Source organism: Plectropomus leopardus, chromosome 3, assembly GCF_026936395.1.
Source record: "Plectropomus leopardus strain MGB_pleo_1.0 chromosome 3, ASM2693639v1, whole genome shotgun sequence".
Classification (NCBI taxonomy): Eukaryota; Metazoa; Chordata; class Actinopteri; order Perciformes; family Serranidae; genus Plectropomus; species Plectropomus leopardus.
The window spans coordinates 6,968,155-6,986,547 of NC_142178.1; the positions used below are offsets into that span (position 1 = coordinate 6,968,155).

The following is an 18,393-nucleotide window of genomic DNA, read 5'->3' on the forward strand; positions in this document are numbered from 1 at the left end:
TCGGTGTAGTTCGGAAGAAAGTCTCTACATCAAACTGCTGACAACAAGGTCTGTGATTATCTTGAGTAACCATGTCATGATTTCTGGAAAGAGACATTGCTGCTGATTTTTTTTTTCAATGCTGTAATGATTAGTCGATTATTAAGTCATCCCACTGAAGACTACATTGCTGGCTCCCAATCTGGGGGTCGCCAAAGCTTTATGAGGAGACACGAAGCCTCACTTAATTTTAAGGGGTGTAAGCAAACTTAAAAAATATAATATTACACAGTAGTAGTATGAAATGCTATATCTAAAAACAAAAACAAAGAGTGAATGGAACAATGGCCACATGACAGGGAGAAGGAAATGCTGGGATTGACTAAAAACCAGCCTAGTAAGTATGTACATACATATATATATATATATATATATATATATATATATATATATATATATATATATATATATATAAGTCTTGGTCTCGGTGAGCATGGTCTTGACTACAACACTACTATGCAATACTAAGGTATTTCAAAGGAAATGATGAATTCTTAATGGAGTTTGGTAACCATCAGTAGGAGCTACTGGAGTGGTCGACTTGCGGTCATATACAGTTCTCTGTGTAAGCACTTATAACCAGACAGGTGCTCTAACAGCTCTGGTAAATACAGCTGTGTAATGCTGCATGTGTGGGTGTGTTTGGGTGTTTGTACATGTACGTACACCCTGTTTTACTGCACCCACAGAGACCCTGGTCGGTCAAACTACTGGACATCACGCACGGGAAGACAGCTATGACTATGTGGGTGTGCATCTGTGTGTGTGTGGCTCTTCAGAGCTAATGTAATGAAGGCCATGGCTCCATTAGGACTCCCTTCCTGCAGAATCCCATCACACCACTCCCAGTGGGGAACCAGAGATAGACAGATAGGCAGGCGGACGCAGAGAGGCAGCACAGACAGAGGGGCGGAAAAGAGAGAGAGATGAAAATGTCAAAGGCTGCGGTGAAATCTGACCTCCCTGGCACATCAGGATCTTAGTGTAGGGCCCAGTGGTGGGGAGGAGCGGGGGGCAGACAAGGTGAAGAGAGGGAGGGAGGTGAGAGAAGTGGAGAGAAATGAGAGATGAACAGGGATGACAGCCAAGGAGGAAAGTAGGGTAAAGAGTAAAAGCCCCATTTTAAGTGAGAGGAAGTGAGGCTCTTGAGGAGGAGAGATGGATGGCAAGATGAAAAGAAAGTGGGGTAGAAATGCAGGAAGAACTGGAAAATAAAAGGAGAAAGGGGAATCTTCCAATAAAGCAGGGTATGAAAAAGTCAAATTATCTTATCCAAGTCATCTCTAGATAGAGACATTTGTATTTGGAGACTTTTATTCTTATACTCTGCTGGATTCCCGCTTCTCTCTGGCCTGGAGGTTCAAAGATTTCAATTACAAACACCAGACTGCAGTGGACATAAAACCTTGTCCTGAATTGATCTCTGCAAACTGAGCTCTTTAAGTACTCACTACTCCACCACAGGAAAGTGGACTGGCACAGGCAGAGGGGGTTGACAAATTATGACGCAGTCTGTGTATTGTTCAGATAGAGGAGAAAGCAGACTGCGGTAGGCCGGCACCAGCCTGGAGCACAGCGTAAAATGCCCAGTGACACAGGTTCAGTGAGCACAGAGACGCCGACACACAGCCACTTGGCTCGGAAGAAGCTATTTTTCTTGCGGGGACAATCACACCAGAGACGAGGCAGTATTTTTAGATCTGCAAGTACGAGGCTCACATCACATTGTGTCGCTCTGTCACTTTCTCTTTTTGCCTCACAGATCTGTTATTGCTGAGCTCTATCTAAACAATAAGTGTTATACTCCATTTGAAGGTCCCCTTACCTATCAATTCATGTTTTTGGACTTTTTTTTCCCTCTACCAGTACCACAGGAAACATAGTTTTCCACTTAACCTCAATTGGAAACTCAACAACAGTGTGTCTCTCTAGAGACAACATCCTGTTTACTCGGGGTAATTTAGAGACATTGCTGTTAACAGTTTTCATTGTAAGGTATTTTTTTTGTCAAAGGTAGGGAAAAGAGAAGCCAGGTTATTGTGTCTGGAAAGACATTTCTGCTGACACTTCCTATTGTGTTCAACAAAACCATATACAGGACTAAATGCAACTGTACACTCAGAAGAAGGTCAATAAGCTACCATTACCCAACTCTACAGCTTTTCAAAGCTCTCTAGCCTCTAAGCTCAATGCTGTGGTTTTAGCCTCTAGCACGCAAATTCACTTCAGTCTCACTGCTTTCATCAACCTAAATTCCAAAGGCAGCATGACTTTTCAGCAAAAAAGCACTAATAAAACCATTGTATGCTACCTCCTCAGCACCAAACTGCAGACGGACAAAATAGCAGCTATAGTAAGTAAATAACATTAAACTTAGCAAGCTAACATTGGGCATTTTTCACAGGAGGTGGAGGAGACTCAAACTTTAGCTAAAAGGAAAGTGAACATTAGATTTGTCAGGAAGCCAGATACATGACTCCAAATGAACGCCAATTTTGCTCTGCTGTCTTTTTAAATAGGCATATGTTTCAAACATATTAGCCAAAATAAACCATAAGCCAACATTATGTCAGGGTTGTTGCAGCTTGTTGTGACATTACTTGCCCCCCCAAGTGGCCAAAAAAAGCCACAACAAAACTTAACAATGGTCCACTCACACAGCTGTTTTCACTTATTTGTCTATTTAGATCTATTGTCAGGACTGGGCATGTGCAGATTGTGCTTTACTGACATCTACTTCAATCATTGCAACTACTTATGAGGAATGACTTACACCATAATTATTCTTATGGATCCACTGTACAATGCATGGATGGATAAAGAGAACTGGATACAGCATTGCATCCAGGGCCTTATTAGTTCTTATGAAAGGTGCTCAGTGAGACATGAAGTCAAACAAGCTCAACTTCGTGAGAAGGGCTGTGCGATATGACAAAAGATATCGTATGACAATAAAATAACGTCTATCATTTGATTTTATGCTATATGGTTTATTGCGATAACATCATCTGATAACGCTTGATTGATGCCTGATTTATTTAACCATAACAATACTTTGTTTAACTTAACTATAACAGTACTTTATTTAACTCTATACTTTACTTTTTAACATTAAAACAGTATTTTATTCAACTTTAATTTCACTGTAGTTTATGTAACTTCATTTTATGGCAGTAGCTACTTTATTTGTAACTGTATTTCATTTAATAATTTGGTATTTTAATAGTTTACAGTAGTTTAGAGGAGATTTCAAAATATTGAGGTTTGTGTTGTGTATTGTGGAATAACCTAAAGATACTGTGATATTATTTTAAAGCCATATCGCCCAGCCTGATTCCAGAGAATAAAATCACCCAGATTTCCACATTGTTGGGCCCACAGAGCAAGCACACCAGAGTCTATATTTCCTCTGATGACCTCACATAACTCCCAGCTTAGCCCCACCCAGTGTCTAGCTTCTAATGTGTGTGTTTGAATTTTAAACAATGGCATAATCGAAAGGCAATGTTGACAATCAGAGGGCTATACCTCTATCTGTTTAGTATTTTTTTTATCCAATCCTAGCTACCAGATGAAGTCAAAAGGACAAACCACAGAGAGATCAACTACTAGGACTATCTGGTGCCTCAACAAGGACACAATCATTCATCACCACTGCCACTTGTAATCGATCAGTGGGGCCAAGAAGGAGGCAATGCCGTGAGGGACAAAACATGGATCTCTGCAGTGGTGGATGATTATTCTCCTGCACCACCAAGGCACCTAAGATAGTGTTCTACCTTAACAGATTTGAACCCAAAACAACTTTAAGTCTTTACTGTGGATCAAAAGGAAGACATTTACCTCAATGTGCCCACTTTGGTACATTTATTAAATGTGTATATTTATGTACAAATATGAACCTGTTTAGTTTCACAGGTTAATGGGATTACTTTAAGAAAAAGTACAACTGTGCTTTTCAAAGCAAAAGCTTCTGAAGACGAGATCACAGCTGACGAGAAGTGCTTCTCCAAGTTCAGCTGATGTACCCATCTCCTATGTACTTAGGAGATAATGTAAGATCTGAAAACATGTGGCTACAGATCTCAGTAAATGGTACAAGATAAAAGATTAAGTAAGGTAAGAGTTGTGTGCAAAGATTGGCCTTAAGTGTGACTTCTTTTACCAATTTAGCCTCAAAAGAAGCCTCCACACTTAATGGAAATAAACTTTTGGGGAGAAGTTAAGGAGGAGTCTTCAATGTACAGTACTTCCATTACATCAAGAAAAATAACCACACATGCATGTTGAGCACAAGTTATAGCTATCATAGTTACATCTTCTTTCTGTGTATACGATGAAACACGCCAATATAAGAACAGAAATATTCAAAGTCATTTAGCATAATCGCGTTCACGTAATTGCGTACACTACACGTTTGAGCAGTGTCGCTTTAGACTTCTCAATGCTAATAATACAAAAGCCCCTGATTGCATCCAAGTTTATGGGCATCAAGGGCCCCGCCCTGAAAGAAGACACTACAGCGTGTGTCTATGCGCGTGTGTGCTTGTGTGTATATGTAGCACTACAGTCCATTACTGAAATCACATTAGTCTGAGAGAGTGCACTGAGACAGGAAACAACCATCTACCATCAAACCATCTCCTGACTCACTCGCTGAATACACAAACACACACATTACACGATCAGATCGAGATGGTAACACTTAGAGCTTTTTTTCTTGTTTAAGCCTAAGACATGTATGTAAACAGACATACTGATAGATATCAATGAAACAGGTCTGATATGGGAAATATGTGATGGAGTTGTTTTGTAGAGAAGAGAAGAGAAGAGAAAGCTGCATTGTCAGAATTTCAGTCCACACAAGGACATAAATACTTACTGGCAAACCAGCCCAGCCCAAGAGTGACCTTACAGAGTGCATTGTGGTAACACACACACACACACACACACACTCGCACACTTTTCCCATCAATTAATTATGCCTAGAGAGAACCACGCTGATGTGTCTCAGACAGAAGGCCATAAAACTACCAATATTTGAAATGGTCTGCCAAGTTGAGTCGGAGGGTAAATGGAGACAACCAGTGTTGTAGTGGAGGGTATCCACAAGTTTATACAAACCTTTTCTTCTGGAAACTGACAATTTATACCTCTATCAGCCAAAAGCCATTGGAATAAATAGGAGAATATACCCACTTCCTCCTCGGTAACTTACCTAACGTACACCTACCCTTACTATCACTACACCACTGACAACAGTAAATGTGGTCCATGTAAACCGTCAGTGGCATATCAAAACAGAATAGTATTGTAATATTTTTGCCTGGCAATACTGTATCAATACACAGATGCAAAGAAGCCTACTGAATTTTTAATAAAAAATGCCCAAATACAAATAAAAGAAAAATAAAATCAGTTAGCCTTCTTTTTCAGTCCACGAAATATAATTTAGTGCAACAAAAATGACTGATAACTGATGACTGATATAACAGCATATTATTAGGAAAAACAAGTGCTGGCAACATTTTCCTTTGGGGAAAAAGCTTCATTTGCAGTTTTAAAAAAAAATTGATTGATCGCAATATATCACATTACTCAACAAATTGCAATATGCTTAACCCTTTGATACCTGGATTGTCATTAGTTTTCTTCACAAGCATTTAAACCTCTGCAAAATGAGAAAATCTGATTTTTTTTTTTTTTTCAAGAAACAAATAAAAAATCCTCATGAGCAACTTGGTGAGAAATGTCCTGCAAACTTAAAAAAAAAAAAAACCTAAAAGATGACAAGGGAATTATCTAAAAAAAAAAAAATAACTGGGGAGGGGGGGGGCGTTTCCAGAATCTATATTTATAATTCTCTTTAATTATTGATGGAATTTTGTATTCTATTAAATTTATAAGGACAACACATATTAATTAACATTTCTGGAAATTTGCCAGTGTTAGCCATCAGGCTAATTTTCAACTGTAATCCATTGGGAAGATGTTTTAAAGAAAAAAAATTTTTAGGACGTTTTTGTCATTGTCATAAGCTTTTTGTTTGTTTGTATTTACTTTTTTTTCTTCCTTTCTCTATTTCTGTCTTTGTATTTTTTTATTTTTTTATTTATTTATTTTTGCTTATTATCAGGGGATGTTCTTGTAACTTTTTACTTATTTCTCACTCGTGTTTTGGGTCATTTCTTGTTAACTTGCTCGTGGCCCTCACATGTTTTTGAAAGAAATCAAGCCAATTTGCTTTGGTGTGAAAGGGCTATAATCGCGATTATATCGTAACATGAAGCCAGCGGTGAAGTTGTAAACATTCCCCGATGCAGCCTGTTCGAGTGACTCGTGGAGTCAGTGCAAGTCTGCTGGTGTTTATTTTGACGGCCATTACAACTGGCACAATTGGCCTGTTTGGGGTATTACCTCACTCCCCTGTCTCTAAGTCTCTTATCAAAACAAATGGCATTTCTCTGCAGAGAAGCTTGCTCCTAACAATAGCTAATTTAATCGCAAAATATGAGAAAATCTCTCAGATAACCGCTGTGCTAAAGGCACGGCAACGCCTTCGACTGCTCTCCATAATCGCAGCCCATCAGCGGCGGTTTGTCAGCTCGTTACACGGCTGACTGGGCCGGTGAATGCGGGAGGATGCGGACGGACACCCACCTGCCGTATACGGTTCTGGTGCAGCGGTGGTGGAGGTCCACCCTCGGGGGATGTGTTGCTCGAAGAGGCCATTTTCAAGTCTCGGTCGGAGCCGCCGCCCCTGGAGAGGCTTCCTTCGGGGCTGCTTGACATTGTGACTCGGGCTGCTGCAGCTGCTGCCGGAGGAGACGCGGTCACTGAGGGTCCTCTTCTGCCGGTGTGAGGGGGATGTCCGTGCGGGGCCTCAGAGTCCACAAGGCTCGGCAGGGCCCGGACTCATGCTGCGGCGTCACACACACTGTTATGAAACGTGACAAAATGTGAGACAGTGATTCTTCCAGATTGTCAAAACCCAAAAACAAACGAGCGCTCCCTCCGTTCAGGGCTGCTCCCACTGTGAGTCTGTAGCCTGCGCACGTGTGTATGTGAGTGGAGATGTGAACGCGCCTCAGATGCGCTTCCCCGAAACTCCGCAGGATCTGTGCTGCCTTCAAAGAGAGTCGGAAACTTTGCAAACGCACCTTGATTAGGATGATTATTCTAAAAAAAAAAATGTAATTTTCTGACACTCCAGATACTGAAATACAGTATCGCCTGTGGAGGCGAGATGAGCAAAAATAAAGGTGACTTACACTAAGTCATGATTGGCTGATGATTCTACTACTACTACTAATAATAATAATAATAATAATAATAACAACAGTAATAATAATCTTTATTTGCATAGCACCTTTCTTAAAACTTCACATACATATATGCACCAAGTGCTTTACATACAAAGATTTAGAAGACATGAAGATAAAATAAAATCCGTGAGTAAAAATAAGTTCTGAATATAACACAGAGTGCATCTTCACATGGATAAAAACCCACTTGATAATACTAGTAAAATTCAGATTTTAAAAAAGATTAAAATAGAATGCACAGAATGCATAATATAAGATGGACCAATAAAGATAATATCAATAAAAATAAAGCTAAAAATAGCGCAGAAAATGTATAAAATTAACGAAAATACAACATAGAGGTGCAGCAATGCAGAGTGCAAAGCAGTTAACTTAGAGCTAGTTAAAGGCTAAAATTAAGATACATTTTTGATTTTAGCTGATATTCTATGGCAACAAATTAAATATAACACTTCCTGTCTGTGTTTAATCTATTTTTTTTTAACATACTTCACCAGTTACAAAGTAGTTATATGGCCACAGCATCTTTTATTACCACTGAGAAAACAGCACTGCTCCACTTGATCCCCTATATTTAAAAAAAAAGACCTATAACAACAGCAAAAATCAGATTACAATTCCTAACCCGTGGCACCTGAACGCACCATGAAGCAGCAGTGCGCTTCTGTTTTGCTTTTTGTGTCCCCCACCCCTCAGTGCTCCTGCAGCAGCAGCAAGTTAACAGTGTGATGTCCCATGATTAAATGAAATCTGTATGATTTGCTTACAGAGAGAAGAACTGATGGAAGCTCGGGCACACTGGGCTGGGCTTACATAATGTGAGCTCCCTCTTTAGTATTCTTACGCCCCCACCTTGGCCTGCTGGGTGTCCTCAGTGAGCTACAAATTTAATGGAGGTTGACAGGGCAAAATCAATAACAAGGGAGACATGTGAAAACCAGGCAAGCGGAGGAGGGCGAGATGGAGAGGGAGGCGTTAGAAACCATGGTAAACAGATTAAAAACAACAAAAGCATGTTACTGTTGATGTATCATATTGTTCCAAGTCAGATATTATCTTAATTTAGGGACTGTACTTTATTTACCAGAGGAAAGGATGGGCTAGGGTGTAACTTTTCTTTGTTTTGTTTTTTTTTTTTTTGTTTCTCTGGCAAGGGTCACAAGGACCGCACCCAAAGAATATACTGTACACTGCGTCTTCATTGGCCAAAAAGAGTTTTTGACTGATGAAGATGCATTGAGCCTCGAGATGTTAGTCAGTTGCACCTCATTAATATTAGCACTTATTTATTGTTTGTTTGATTTTTAGTGTTTTTTTAAATTTTTTTTATTTGTTATCATGACCCTCCAACATCAGTAACCGTATTTCTTTCACATCCACACCAAATGTAGGTATGTAGGCTATGCTAAATTGTGTCATTTTTGCAATTTTAAAAGAAAGCATGCTTTTCAAACCTGATGAAGCGCTTGGTGGTCCAGAGGTTTTTTAAAATAAAAAAATAAACTAACATCTATGTAACATTTATACAGTAGTAGTATGTCCCTCTCTCAAGCCATAATAAAAAAATATAACTCCCTACCCAGTGCTTTAAAAGTTATTTGACATGGCTCCCCTGTTTTGCATGACCTCCTCCCTTTCATTAATAACCAACAGTCACTTATTTTCTTTTCTATGGCAGTATCAGTATCAGTATCATCATGAAAATATGACAATATGCATCAATGAGAGAAACTATTCATTCATTCAAAAAGCACATGCATGAAACAGCCTGTACTGAGGATAGTGACTTCTTTTGGGTGTTCCCCTGCCCTGCCTTTCACCTTTCAGATAAATCTGGATTCATGTTTGTAAATTCAAACAGGAAGACACTTCTGCCACTGTTTTTTTTTTTTTTAAAGATTTAGTGCACGCAAGATTCGTAGATTAGTATAAGTGTGGTCAAGATAGGTGAGCACATTTTAATGATTTGCACATTATTTGCAAAAACTTTAATATATAAATATATATATATATATACATGGGTTTCTTTGATTGATTTATTTTTTTATACCACACGGTAAACATAAGACCAATTTATAACAACCACAATTAAGAAAGAAAATAATAATTCAGTAAATTATCAAGATGTTACCAGTTATTTTGATGTTTAATTCACAATTATGATTCATAAAATCCCACTTCCCCCAATATGGCATTTTTAAGACTTTCAGACATTTTGGACCTTTTCAATGAATGAATTCAGTGCCTTTTTAAACTCCACAGGAACCCTGCAAGCCTAAGAGAACACCCATGCCTTGGCACACCCTGGGGTTACTCTGGCTATGGTCCTGAAGGCTCTTTTGTTGCAACTCCTTTCTAATTATATTACTGCATTTTCTTTTTTTTCATACGGCATGGACCTAGAAATATCAGTTACAATTTAAGAACCGTATCAAAAACATTCAGGTCAAAGGAGACTGAATACACCACACCAAGAAGCTAAAACTTTTTTTTGTCTTCATAAAGATTTGACCCAATTGCTGACTGACTGCTGTGTTCATCTAAACTATGGGGAGAAATGACTCAACCTGTATAGAAGTGATGTGTTTCACAAGCCATGTCATGATGCTTTTTATTTATTTTTTTGATATGCAACACTGCCCTCTGGCTCCCCTGCATGGTATCATAATCCAAACACAAGTTACCATGCCTACAAGACATGTTTTATTAGGAAGAGACTGGAAGAGACTGAAATATATGTTAAAAAAAAAAAAAAAAAAAAAATCTGCCTTGACGATCTAAATGAAAGGCAGACAAGTAAATATATAAAAATATTTTATTAGACATCTACCTTTTACAAACAAGTTTATCATGGTTCCAATCAATGACAGCAGCACCAAAACCACCAAGAAAACATGAACTGTGACAAACAACAGAAAACAAGGACACATGGTGGGGAAAGCTTATAAGAGCTAGAGCTGAAATGTAGAATCTTTTGAGTCTGTTTTAATGTGCAGAGAGCTGGTCCAGGTCGTCGTGGTTGCGGCTGGAGAGGTGGGCCTCCAGAATTTCCCCAAACAAGTTCCTCTTCAGGAGGCTGTAGGCCATGGGCAGCAGCTGCCTGATAACCTTGTGGAAATACTGGAGAGAGCCAGAAAACTTAATAATGTATTTCTTTGCAGTCACTTTTGCAAATGTGGCCGAAATGTGTTTTTCTGTCCGTCACATCCTGTTAAACCTCACCTTGTTACGCTCAGATTTATCCTACAAACTACAGGAAGGTTGCTGACCCCAAACAAAGCTATTAGGCAGTGCTTTCTAAATACTGGTTTAATTTATTTCTACAAACCCAAATAGATCTAAAGATGCTGAGGAAGCACTCTGCAGAACTGAAAATGCTTAAAACAATCCAAGAAGGGAATTTACTGAAACAACCATTTGCATACAGGAAAGTAACCAAATCCTAATTGTCTGCAGATTTGGTTTTATTCAGTGTATTTAAGAGAACAGTCAGGAAGCAGAAAAATACACAACTTTATGAGACTCACATGGGATCCGTAACAGAAGAGGTCCATTCCTAGCTCGTAACCCATGCCGTAATCGCACTCATCGTTGGCAAACTGAACAAACGTGATCATCTCTTGGAGAGGTCCAAAGGCTTTGACGCGCTCTTCATCATTCCGGGCTTCAACGATAGCCTTGAGGATCTTCTTGAGACCAGCTGGATATAGAGGAGGAAGAAAAATAAATATCAAGTGATCACTCATAGGTTATATACCTAGAATTAGACATATTTTTAAGTCAAGGTTTAATAATATAAATACAGTGTATGAACTCACCATCTGTTTCTGGTAGTTCTCTGTATCCTACATCATTCTTATCTACAGGTACAACGATGCCGGCACCGTGGAACGTCTTGGTGACCACCTACGATATGAAGTCAAGAGATTACCTGCTGGTGTCAACTTGGAGTACAAACGCTTTGGTCATGCATATATTTTTTTTTGAATTAATGACCACATGGTGTTGTAGGGTTGACAATGTGTCTAAGATAGAGGCCCTGTTTACTCCTGGAATTAACATGCATCTCAGGTAATCCGATCACAAGTGGACGGCGCTAAATAGAAGTATAGACACGACACTTTGTGATTCGATCACTCAAACCACTTGCCGCAGTGGTCTGGAATGCATTTGACCACATAGGTTTTTTAGTCTAAACACTCGGTATATGTACACGACGTTGGAAAAAGTCGAATTACTCTTTCAGTCAGACTAAAACTGGACTTTTAAAATATATGTGAACATGTTAGTCTGAATGAAATCGGACTAAATCGAATTTCTCGAATTTGAACTAACACACCTAGGTCATACGATTAGTAGTCGAGCTATTCTGTCGTGTAAACACCTCAGTGAGACTGGACTCTGCGTTCTGCGCCTGCTAGGCGCTGCTGCACCAGCCTCCCTCTGTGGTTACAGATAGGGACTGTTAATCACTTATGAGAGGGGAAGGAGTGCTGCAAAACAGGTAAGGCATTTTTTTTTTTAAATGTAAGCACTGAAGAGAGACTTGTGTTTTTAATTTTGGCTTGAATAAGAACACATACTTAAAAAAGTAGTATTTTATATTTATTTTAGATTTAAAAAAAGTCACACTCGAGCACTCCCTTCCTCTGATAAATAAAGTACTGTCCCACAACACCAGCAGAGAAGCTATGCGATATTCTGCTGTAGATGGGTCCGCAAACATTTTAACCACCTAAAAAAAATCATTATCATCTACAATGTAGCCCACACTATATTTGAATATTTTCTCCTCTATACCTTCCCAAACAGCTAATGGAGGCAGCAGTAGAATAGTAAATCTGCCATTCATTAGAGTAAAATGACTGATTTTTAATATAACGGCTTCATATCCCCACTGTTAAGGGCTGTCTTACAGCAAGGTAAAGCGGTGAAAATATTATAAATACAGCGTATACTTAAAACTGATAGTGATAATTTTAGGTGGCTTAAACTAATTAATGAAGGCAGAGTTTGCTCAGCGCTGTTTGATTATATGTACTTAACGTGGTGGTTTTCTACCCCGAGGTTATTGTAAATACAGTTACGATTGTGATTCGGTCTATATCATAGACTGTAAAAATAATACAGGTTTATTGTAACTAGCTGAAAGGAAGCATATCTCCTCCTGCCTTGGTGGAGTTGGACATACTTCTGTCAATAATTTGATGCTCCTCCGGTATATGTATACTGGGACAAGGACAGTAGTCCAATGAAATGGCCTAAACGAGCTGTGACCGTAGCTCGACTACTGTTCTAAATACTAGAAGCACAACTTGTAGGCGTCCCTGACTTTAATAATGCTGTAAACATAACTGTACATAGTACTGAATTGATACACTAAATATTTTTGATATAATAAAATTCTAATAAAAGTCAAGTTGAAAATAATAGACTGATGTTAAAGCCACTGTTTTCTCCATTAAGTTACCTTCTTGTCCCTCTGCTTCATGCCTTTGGTCTTCTGCTCGAGAGACAAGCCCAGAGTCTCTGCCCTGTCTCTCAGCTGCGTCTCCAAGCTCTCCAAAGCGTCTCCTGCTTCTTTCTTGCTGCCCCTCTCTTTCCTCCTCCTCAGCAAATACAGGCTGATGGAGGAGGGGACAAAAAGGGATCAATAGTGGGTAAGATAACATGGGAGGGGACAGACAGTGTGAAATAAAGTATAATTCAATAATGTGAAGACAAAAACACAGGCAGTAAGGCAAATGCTCTATTTCTATATGACTCATACAGATTACATTCTATGGTCTACAGTCTAAATGATGATGATGATGATACATGATGAAAATGTTTGTGTGGTGAACACATGGTGGTTCAGAACTCACAGGACAGCAGCAAACACGTTGTCCCCCATCTGTGTGATGGTGCAGCCTTTCTTCGCTTCATTTTCCCCAACAAACGCAGGGAGGGAATCAGGAGTGTCTCTGGTGGATTTTGGGAACACATAGTTACCATTGTTTCCATAGCTTCAACCCCTCACTAGTTAGACTGTGTTCTCTGACTGTAGCTGTATTATAACATACATGAGGTTTTTCCGCTGGCACTTTTGGCAGCGCAGTCAAAACTACTCCATATTGATTTGTGTTTCTGTTACCAGTTTAAATGCACCCAATTGTGCTAAAAGCACACACAACTGCCTCAAAGCGGGTTGTGGAGACTTCATCATCATTATTGAGCATCCACATTCAGTGACGATTCAGCCAACACGTCAATCTTTCAATTTATTTGTCACATGAAATTATACAAGCTGCACTGCCAGTGAAATGCAGTCCCATCATCTCATTTTGTTTTTTGCACTGCAATTTAAATTGTGCATGAAACTTGTAAATAAAATGCACTGCAAAAGAAACTGTCAAAAGAGAGATGGATCTTTTATAAACAGTTATAATTTAAAAATAACTGAATTTAATGTGTTACTCAAAGGCTACAGCAGCTAATAGCAACTTTTAAGGTGGAATCGTGTCTTGCATGTTACTGAGTGCATGAGTTGACGTCGAGAATCAATCAGCATACCTTAAATGTCAAGTTGGAAACTGTCTATATCATTTTTTTTATTGGCTCTCTTGCATGATGTGCTTTGGTGATGACTGCATTCCTAATGTATGTAAATTTCAACTGATATTTCCTCACTTGGAAAAAAGAGAAAGAAAAGCTTCTGAGACATTGCAAGCAATCCAGAGGACATGGGCATGAAGCGGATATCTGTGCAGTGCTGTGAGAACATTTTTTTTAAAAACTCTGACAAAAGTACAAGAAAGCTGTTGACCTTGATAACACTCAGAGTGCAAACAAGAAAACATTCTCTTGGTTCAAAAGCACAAGCATGTTATCTATTAAAAACACACAATCAAGCAGCTGGAGTTGTTGTGTGGAGAAATCCCTGCTGCACTGGGCTCATGCACCAAGTAAAGCTGAGTCAAGCCAAACCAGCAGATGTTAATGGAAAGGCCGTATTAATAGGCTAAGTCAAGCGCTCTCTATTGGAAACTACAGCACTGACATAAAAACAGTAACACTGGCTCAGCACAGCAGACCTTCACAGCCTTCATAAGGCCACAAGTTGCGTGTTCTGTACCTGTAGTAGCCAATGTGATGCTGAGTGTCTTCACTCCCCAGAAGGATGGTCTGAAACTCTGGTGGGTCGTATAAATACCTCCAGTGAAGGTGGAAGTTAGGCTCAGGGTTCTTGGAGTTTTTATGGGCTCCGGCCAAAATGTCAAAGGGACCAACCAGCTGCAAACCAAGTGTGTCTTTCAGCGCACCTACAATTATAAAGATAAATAAAAACACTATACTGATACAAAAATCAATTGATAAATAGACATAAGCCAAATGCTTAAGTACGCTTACTGCAAATTAAGCTTTTACAAATAGTTTTAATACTTAGATTGATATGTCTATTTTCTATTATGCATTTTTGTGGAAAAACAGAAAAGTACATTAAAAAAATAAGAAAGCTAAAATGTTACAGAAATGTAATAAAAGTTTTTTCAGCAGCTTTCGGTCTTACAAAACAAAACATCTCCTGTTAAATATTTAAAAAGGAAATGAGTTATATGGAACAAGACGGAGAACATTCGGCACATGCCCGAGAGGTGGAACACTATAGTTAAATCAAATATTCTCTGAATGAAAGGTTGGAGCTAAAGGTTTTGGGTGGTGTGCCTTGTCTTCACTTTTGTCCTTTATGGGTGAATTCTAATACAACTGTTTTTGATGCTATGTTTGCAGACATACACTTATTTTGAAAATCATAAAGACTGTTTTAATCTTTCTTAATAATGAATGACTGCAAAACTTTGAACAAAAAAAAAAAAAAAATCAACAAATTGCTAAAATTGCAATTAAATTGGAAAGATTCCATAATTTCCTGGTTTCTGCATCTCAAATGTTGATATTTCTTGTCTTTCTATGTTTCTTTAATACACTTAGACTGACTGTGGGTCACACAAAATCAGCAGTTTTCAGATGTAGCTTTGGGAAGTGGAAACTTGCAGAATCGCTGGAATATTTTGACTCTTTTTAGATTAAATGATCATTTACTAGAAGTATCTGTCCTACTGTTTAGACTGCCATGGACTGGAAGCACTTCTAACCCATGCTTCCTGTTGCAAAACTGGCAAATACATAAGCAACATTTAACAAAGACAATTGTGTCAACAGGTACTGGTCTGGTACTGAGTATTTTTTACAAGTAGTCTCAGAGCATCCAGACTTTCCACTGGCTACATATGGGTCAATCCTGTTTCTTTTTCTACTAAGAAACACATTGATTTAGTGTCAGATGCCGCTCCTGTCCTCTCAGTACTGATGTAACAGGAGACACTGCTGGTGTAAAGAGCATACCACGGGGGCTGTCAGGACAAAGCTCCTTGCAGAAGTCCCAGAAGTGGTACAGATCTTCAGGCATTTGAAGTTTGTACAGCTGCACCACCTCATCTCGTTGCTCTGAATTCACCTCTGACAGCGGCACGGCTTTGGATTCATCATTGCGGGCTTTCTTCAACTCCCCATTGCCTTTACCCGTCTCCTAAAGAATGTATGTCAGGTGAAACAACGGTCACTTTTTGGTACACCAAATGACAAATACTGTATCTTAATACAACAGCCATGTAATAAATTGCACTGGGTTATTTAGGTAGGTCTCAGAAAAAGTCATTTCTCCAACCAATTTCTATAAGGGTGGACTAAATGTTATTATTTGCAATGATGATTACAGAAATTTAGCCATCAAAATTATACAAGCACAATTTGTTTAACTGGGATCACAGACAGGAGACAGAAGAAAGAATTCAGATTTATGGATGTTATTTTAATTCCAAACATGCCCTGGTTATATCAGTCACATGATAAGAAACTGACATTGTAACTCAAATCAGATACAGAAAGATTCCGCATTCCATATATGAGATATAAACAAGTTGAAAGTGCGTTTTTTCCTGCGTTGCTTTTCTTATTTTAGCCCTTAATGATTTATTTGATGCAGTTCCACATTTAAAATGTTAGAAAAGCAATAAATAACTGCAAGTGGCTAAAAAATTATCTGAGAATAACATTAAAATGCTGGTGACTTGAAGATGTCCATGACTGAGCAAAAATGCAACAACTGAAGGTCATCTCACAACACTCCTTTACTTGATTGATGCCCAATAGAAAACATTTAAGATTACGAATAAACGGATATGAATAACAAAGATTTTCTCCATTTGTAGGGGATAATGGGTTTAAACGATGGGCTAGCTTAAAAACACAAGTAAAGTTTGCAGATATAATAGCTAAATCTGTATATGGAAGACAGAGCAAGGTGAGCATTTTTGTGTCAGCTCTTAAACAGATGTAACAAAAACTGATTATTATAACTCTGATAAAAGTGGGATTTAGTGCATCTGGTAATAACACTTTGAAATACTTAGGTCACAAACAAGCTAACTACTTGATGCAGGGGTAGACCAAAACCTCCAATGTAAAACTCTCTCTCTCTCTCTCTCTCTCTCTCTCTCCCCCTATACACACACACACACACACACACACACACACACACACACACAAACACACACAAACACACACATATATATATATATATATTTAAATGGAGTCTGGCTTGAAAAGGGACATATAATGGCTTTATTTCCCCATTGGTATACACTTTATTACATTAACCCTTTGATAAATGAGCAAATTGGCTAAATTTCTTTCAAAACATGGAAAGAGGGCAAGAAAAATGACCTACAAAAATAGCAAGAAATGATTTGTTTTTCAAAAAATTACCTTAAAATAAGGGGTTAAAACATAATCAAAAATGAAAGGAAAACTACCTCAAGAAAAAAGTTTTAAAATGATATTTTCTTTTATCTGTCACAACATTTTAATAAGATAATGAAGATGATTACAAATCTAGTTTTCTAGACATTTTTATCTTGTTTTTAGATAACATCTAATAACCCCCAAGCTAATTTTCAGATTATTTCCTCGCCATCCTTTATTTTATTTGAAGGTTTTTTTGCAGTTTGCTGGACATTTCTTACCAAGTTGCTCACGATGGTTGTTTTATCCACATATTTTTGAAAGACATCAAACCAGTTTTCTCAGATTTCTGGGGATTAATTAGATGCTACTGAAAGGAGTCTGAATACAGAAAAAGAAAACTGAGGTTGACTCACTGGGAACTGCACTGCATACAGTCTCATTCGCCCTTATGAGTGGAGCTGTGCTCTTTGTATTTAGTACAGGTATGTAAAGGGACAGACAACGACTTATTGTGGACCCTTTTATACAAGATGAGGATGGAAATCTTTTTAAACAGCTGCACGAAACCATTGCTAAATAATGTTAGCTCTACGGACACTGATTTATGGCCTTTGTTGGATTAAACCACAAATCAAATCAACACACACACACACACACACACACACACACACACACACACGTCTGCCTACACCAGACTAGCATTCAAACGTTAGCTTACTAGCTAAAATCTCCATTGTGGTTCACGACTCGGCACTGCCGACTTGTGTACCGCTACAAACACCGAAACGTTACTATGTAAAGGATTGTTTAAGTAATTATTAACGTCTCCATCCTTAAGCTGGCTGGTTGCTGCCATGTTGTGTCTGACCGCTGCTGCTCACACAGCGTGCCCAACACTTCTGCACACAGCGTCTCACTCAACTTACACTGCCGCCATTGTTACCACGCGCGGCACAGCTACCGAGCAGCTAAAACCGCGTTGTTAACGGACATTTTGCATTCAAACATTGTGTCAAAACGTTGAAATATTACCTCAGTGGATTTGGGTTTTCTTTTTGCGCGCCCTGTCATCTTCTTCCTCTTGTCTCGCCGTCGGCTTCTTCTTCTGCTGTGAGAAAACGGCAGCAACCGAGCGACGTTAAACCGCATCACTGCCTCCCAGAGGCCGAGCCTGCTCACTGCGCAACCCCAATACATATAACCCTGCTGAGCTTGGATCTATTTTATACAGTCTGTGGCTTAG

The 18,393-nt window shown here is 38.8% G+C and overlaps 2 protein-coding genes across 7 annotated transcripts in view; both read right to left on the reverse strand.

Moving 5' to 3' along the window:
* ank2a (ankyrin 2a, neuronal) overlaps nucleotides 1–7,156 on the reverse strand; it is a 109,787-nt gene extending 102,631 nt beyond the window's left edge. For all 6 annotated transcript variants that reach the window (XM_088075441.1, XM_088075443.1, XM_088075438.1 and 3 more), the window contains exon 1: nucleotides 6,700–7,156. In XM_088075441.1, coding sequence (XP_087931567.1) covers nucleotides 6,700–6,831 — 132 coding nt within the window. In that variant the 5' untranslated portion in view covers nucleotides 6,832–7,156. The remainder of the gene's footprint in view (nucleotides 1–6,699) is intronic.
* A 3,005-nt stretch (nucleotides 7,157–10,161) lies between these two features.
* On the reverse strand, nucleotides 10,162–18,335 carry hpf1 (histone PARylation factor 1). Its single transcript, XM_042485578.2, has 8 exons — nucleotides 18,183–18,335; nucleotides 15,750–15,933; nucleotides 14,479–14,665; nucleotides 13,229–13,327; nucleotides 12,835–12,988; nucleotides 11,183–11,270; nucleotides 10,892–11,064; nucleotides 10,162–10,484 (listed from the first exon to the last, which is right to left on the reverse strand). The coding sequence occupies exons 1-8, from the start codon at nucleotides 18,297–18,299 to the stop codon at nucleotides 10,350–10,352; spliced, it is 1,137 nt and encodes a 378-aa protein (XP_042341512.1). The 5' UTR covers nucleotides 18,300–18,335; the 3' UTR covers nucleotides 10,162–10,349.
* Nucleotides 18,336–18,393: the final 58 nt, after the last annotated feature.

Bases quoted from the DNA above. Each gene is read 5' to 3' on its own strand.
- hpf1 (XM_042485578.2), bottom strand. From the start codon at position 18,299: ATGCGGTTTAACGTCGCTCGGTTGCTGCCGTTTTCTCACAGCAGAAGA. The intron at 13,328-14,478 runs GTACAGAACACG...AAAATCCACCAG, and splicing joins CATCACATTGGCTACTACAG to AGACACTCCTGATTCCCTCC. The intron at 10,485-10,891 runs GTGAGTCTCATA...GGCTCTCTCCAG, and splicing joins TCTTCTGTTACGGATCCCAT to TATTTCCACAAGGTTATCAG.